The 6,206-nt window shown below is 38.0% G+C and overlaps 1 protein-coding gene across 4 annotated transcripts in view; it reads right to left on the reverse strand.

Annotated features, from left to right (window-relative positions):
• AJAP1 (adherens junctions associated protein 1) overlaps positions 1-3,769 on the reverse strand; it is a 403,432-nt gene extending 399,663 nt beyond the window's left edge. For all 4 annotated transcript variants that reach the window (XM_063943453.1, XM_063943450.1, XM_063943451.1 and 1 more), the window contains exon 1: positions 3,680-3,769. In XM_063943453.1, coding sequence (XP_063799523.1) covers positions 3,680-3,708 — 29 coding nt within the window. In that variant the 5' untranslated portion in view covers positions 3,709-3,769. The remainder of the gene's footprint in view (positions 1-3,679) is intronic.
• Positions 3,770-6,206: the final 2,437 nt, after the last annotated feature.

The raw sequence follows: 6,206 nt of genomic DNA on the forward strand, positions 1-6,206 counted from the left end.
CGAGTGTTCCCTGTGGTGCGTACGTCAGCCAACTCATGCTCAGATAGGACTCCCGGGTCATAAACCAATTTTACCTGGAGAGCAGTCCTTTGTGATTTTATTCAAGCATACGGGGTTACTAAACATTGTTATGCTTGCAATGAGTGGCAGAATGCATTGCTTACATCCTGCCCTATAACATATGATACAACTAGAATTTTATCATTCCGAGCTCACTTATGATAGGGAAAGACAAGTTATCTTTAGCTTTTCTACAGTGTTATATTTTCCTATGGCTTATAGACCAAGTTATGAAGACCAAGAAGGTGACGCTGATATGAAAATGTATTCTGCCTCCACACAGTTACTGCATGTATTACATAATAGGAGAATAGTATTTCACACTGAGTCCTGCACATGGGAGGGTTAGATCATGCATTACATACAGACAGGGAGACGGGTCAGATGAGTGCATTATGTGGCTTCCTCCTTTTATATACTATATGATATATTTTTGTTGAAAAAACGGATCAGGTCTATGCATCCTTCTATTCCCACATAAGGTATATTCCTGCGTTAGTTCTTCCGTTAATTAAATAGTACATATACCATAATATTGTTACTTTCTTACAGTGCATTTAGGTTATTGACATACCAGTTTATATGTTTTGCTCACAAACAATTTATTTCATATATACATATTTCTTTGTTTATCATTTTTTCACCATTGGACTAAGTTTTAGATTTACTACTTTCATATTACTATTATTACAATATCACTGTGTATAGCTGAATGCATTCTACTACACCAGTGTATCTGGATGCATATATAACTACAATGGTCACATGATATACAATATCAATATCTGTCCCCAAATCTCTGAAGTCAGGAGAATGTCTAAAGATGTTTTGGATCTGTTAGACCTGCATGTTTTCCTGCATTATACTTAGAGGAGGGAGTGAGGCACTGAGTGGCTTATTATACCCCATGACTTACTGTCATCATATATAATGAAAGAAGACTTTTATTTACAGTTTGTTAAAAATTTCATTACGGCAATCAATAATGAAGCAAATCCATGAAGTGGAGAGCATTTATCTATTCAGTCCCCATACATATAGCTTTTATTAGGGTTTGGCTATTGATTTAACCAGTGGCAATTCCAATCAAGATAATACAAAGCATTGTCAGTTTACATATTGCATGCTTGATATAGCCAGAATATATCTATCTATCTATCTATCTATCTATCTATCTATCTATCTATCTATCTATCTATACAGCAGTCAGGCTCGGCACTCCTCGCTGGGAAAGAATACTTGCTGTGGTGCCATCTGAGGATGTTAGCTATCCTTTGTATAGAGTGAAAAGCAGCGGCACTCGACAGACTGATGAATGAAATGTGAAGCCTTTATTACGGTCCTACGCCGTTTCGGGGTAATCCCCCGTCTTCAGGGATAAGCAATACTTGCTTGTCCCTGAAGACGGGGGATTACCCCGAAACGGCGTAGGACCGTAATAAAGGCTTCACATTTCATTCATCAGTCTGTCGAGTGCCGCTGCTTTTCACTCTATCTATCTATCTATCTATCTATCTATCTATCTATCTATCTATCTATCTATCTATCTACAGCGTGTGTGTGTGTGTGTGTGTGTGTGTGTGTATATATATATATATATATATATATAAATGCCTTAAGTCTATGCAGTATGTTGCATACTTGCAGCAACTAAAAGTTCAGCATTAAAAATATTTTTGTATTAAATTAGTGTAATACAGATGACACGTAACAATGTATCCTAAATACCAATGAATCTATTTACTCCCTAAATAGCCTGCAAAACAAACTTCACGTTATGCAATGTACAGTAAGTCCCTTTAAATGACAAATGTCAAAGTCAGACCTTAATTATATAGTTTAGTAAAAGTTAGATTGATGAGTTTCATTATCACCAATATTTGCTGAGTTCTGATATAACCTATCTAGAATGCTACTTCTTAGAGTACTGTGCAGAGTAAATCTAAGATGGCATTAAATAATACATTGGAAAATAAACTTTATTGTAGAATGAACAATTCTATCACTGTCTTCAATGATAAAATCAATCTCAATAACTCAATTCTGTAAAGATCATTTTCTAGATACTGAAAGAACCATTTTCTGGCCATACATTTTGAACTGGATTAACTATCACTTTGAATTGAGATTTTATTTATCAATCCTGAAGTTTGAATCCAACAGAATATTGGGAATGTGACAACGGAGAACACTGATAGTTGCTTGAAGCATGGATAAATTAAAAGATATACACTGTATATATCATTTATCACAAAATAGAGACTTCATGAAATAAATAAAATGTATAGAACCATTATTTAAAGTTACTTTACTTTCAATACACCTTGACCACATTTTATTTTAGTTAGTTACCTTTAGTGCCATTTACAGTATCTGACTGATATTGTCCACTTAAATTAACCTAACTCGCTAAATTCAGTCCTATTTTGCATATAACAGTAATTGGCTTTGTCAGATGCTCTTTTTCTAAGAGTATTTGTCCCTTTGTTCAGTGGAACACAAAAAATTGTTTCACATGAACATACACTGAATCTGGAAAACTGGGCACAAAAGAAATTTACATTCTGTGACCATGGACTAAAGCTGTCCTAAAGCTGGAGTCTACCGCACCCTAGCGGCGAACTATAGAAAAACATGTTTGTATCAACTTTCCAATGAGCTCTAAAAACAATATCAAAATGAGATACTGTAGCTGCAAAAGCTACAACACATGTAGCCAAACTAAAGAAATACAGTAACAAATGTGGAAAACTATCATTGTGATGCGACACTCAATGGGACCTGAGATTATGTGTGCATTGCTCAAAGTCCTTGAGTATCTTTAAAGCATCACACAAACAAAATATCTAAAACTTCCTCGTGTAACATTACAATGAGACTATAACCGAGTAAAACAATTGCGCACTTCCTGCAACAACATAAACCTATATAAACGCAAATAGACTAAATGCTCCATCTGCAATCTTAGATCTAGAATGTTTGAATATACTATGCAAAATAAACATAAATATGAGCCTTCTCATACATGAAATAAAATCATCTTATATTTCACTTGCTGTTAATTTCTCACTTCTTTCATAATAAATATTGCGTAGACATGTGCCAGGGCACTAACAGAATGTGTGCTACAGGTACCCAGTTACAGTCTTTTCCCCCCACATCTCCTATGACCTTGGCAGAATGTTGCATTCTTACATATATTAGTGCATTTATATACCATGCACAGGGAAGAAACAAACCAGTCATCATGTATTAATTATAACACACCTGCTACATTCTATTCAAGTTCTAGCTAAGACTGAGGTCAGGGCAAGTTAGATAAAAGTCTTCTTCCCTTTCTTATCTGCAAACAGCTACACTGTTACAAGGCAGTATCATTTAGTAGCCAAATCACGTCCAGTTTAAGACCTTCTGTCCCAGCCGGCAGTGGATAGGTTAATCCCCCCATTAATGTTCCATTTGCAACATAATATCTTTGGTGTATGACTAAAAACAAATGCACAGATTATGTCTAGGGAGATATCTCTACACTCTGTGTAACCATGACCCCCACCTCCTCCTCCAGATAATATGCATTACATAATATAATGTAGATTGATTTCTGGCAAAAGATCCTTACCTGATACCAAAAAACTGTTTAATCCACATGGTCACGTTTGGAATGGATCAGATCTTCATGCATTTATCCATCTGTGATGCTCCAAAACGGTGATATTGTACAAGATACAAAAAAAGCAACAAAAAAAAAACAAATACTGTAGGAATACTGTATATACAGGTATGTATATACACAACACACAAAAACTGCAAAGCAACTGTATATTCCTCTAGAGATCTTATAGATTGGATCTGTTCTCGCTTTAGCTGTTTGGGTAGGGAGAAGTAGCAGCTGCTCCCAAAAAAGACATTCCTGCATAGATAGCTTATGGTAACATGATAAAATCTGGCACAAGTGATTTTGGTGGGGGAAAGGGGGGGTGGGTGAGCCTGGTGGAGATGGGGACCTCAAGAAGCCAGCAGGAGGGATGCCTCTTGAGGTCTGTGTGGAGTCAGGTTCTTTAGATGTTCATTTCCACATCTACTGTCACTGAAAAAGGAAGAAAGAAGCAGCCAGGTTCCAAAGAGGAAGACAAAAGCAGCCAGGTTCCTTTAAACAGCATCTGACAGAGGAGAGATGAACATTGGAGTTCCAGTAATCAGCAAGTTGGGAGAATGAGGCAGTGGTACCAATCTGCGATCCAGGTTCCCTCCCGACCATGAGAGAGGCTCCTACTCTGGCTGCAAGAGAGAAGAGAGAATGGGTGGCATGCAATGCACTGAGCCACAGACAGCAGTGAGAGCAGGGTGCATGCTTTGCCAGCTGTCGGCGCTGCTATGAGTCGTACTGGAAGCAAGGTAAGTGCAATAGACCCAGTTTTCAAAAAAAAATTAATAAATAGCTTCTAAGTTTTACAGTCCATGCAACATCGCAGCATGCGGTGTGTACAAGCCAGGTAGCAGGCAGCTCCAGGTGGGGTTCTGCAATCACTGGATATACTGGAATTGTGGGTGCCCGGTGCAACAGGAGCTCAGCACAGTCTCCCTCTTACAGTCTACAGTCTCTATGCACTGAGTTACAATTGCTACACTATAAAACGTCATGCATAATTAACTCATTTGCTTCCAGAATATCTATTGTAGTTGTGGTGTTTATATGTGCATGCCAATACATTGCAATTGTTATTGCTAATGTTTATATTACAGACCCCTTTTTTATACTGTCCCTGAAAGCCTTTCATCCCCTGTCCTCACCTGGTTACACAGTCTTCCAGTCTACTGACCTGTCTACTCTCACATGATTGCTCTATATTCCCTGCTGCCCCCCAAAGCTGACCCTTATCTCCTCCCTGACTCCAGCGGCCAATCCCTTATCTCTGCCTAATTCACTCTTGCAATGTCCCATTTCCACCACGTTTCCCTGGTATTACCTGATATTGGTCTTCTGCCCTCTATCACCCTCCTCCCCACAGACACATTCAGTAATTATGTGTTCTGTTATTTATACAGATTGAGCCCACATCATCCTACAGCTGCAGTTATACAGAGATAGCAGCAGTCTCTAATGTAGTCTGAATATTCCTGCTTCCAGGCTGATCCTGTCATTTTCAGGAGGTATTTATCAACTTTAGTTGCTGGGCTGGACATGATGGAACTTTACTTTTCCTTTCATGCACAATTGCTGTGTGGATTAACCAGTGCATTTATATGAAAAGGACCAGCCAGTATCAGAGTCTGCTCATTACAATGTACACACAATCATCTGTGCTGTATTGTCATGTCATCTCTATAACAATGTCATTTTGTCTTTATTTGCAATGTAACTGAATCACCTTATTATATTTGTTTAATTATAATATACTGTATTTGTGGAGTCATGTGAAGAAGTAGAAACACTTTTACATTTCCCTCCCTCCCTCCCCCTCTCCCCTTATTCATTACTCTCCTCATTGCCAACACCTATCCCTTCCGCCACTCTTATTTCCATTATATATTGTATACTATATTACAGTCTGTATATTCAAGAAAGGATTATAATGGGTCGACTCCCCTGGCTCACGTCCATCCCCCCCCCCCCCCCACACACACACACACACTGTACCCCTCATTGCTTCAGAGAGTCATGGAAAAACACCCACACTCCAGAAATATAACAAAAAAAAAAAAAACACATTCTACCACTGATTTCTATGTCCATGTATGTGTATATATATATATATATATATATATATATATATATTCACAGTAGCGGCACTCAGCGATGACTTCTCCAAGGAAACATTGACATAATCCAGAGTGATGGTGTTTTAATCCTTTGGAGAAGTCGTTGCTTAGTGCCGCTACTGCGAACTATATACAATGTATCCCTTGTGGGATTAGATGGCACCGGTATTTATGTATCAAGGAGTGCCGGTCTTTTGAACTGTATGTGTATATATATATATATATATATATATATTGGCAGACAGTCATAAGGAAAGAGTGACATAATGAGAACTCAAGGGGGAGATGGCTCCTGGCCAGGATTACTGTGTGGAGCTTTCCAGAAGTCATATATTTCCATATATTGTGGGGGGTTTTCTCCTTTAAAAAAAAATATGGATTTTAAA

Source organism: Pseudophryne corroboree, chromosome 10 (assembly GCF_028390025.1).
Source record: "Pseudophryne corroboree isolate aPseCor3 chromosome 10, aPseCor3.hap2, whole genome shotgun sequence".
NCBI lineage: Eukaryota > Metazoa > Chordata > Amphibia > Anura > Myobatrachidae > Pseudophryne > Pseudophryne corroboree.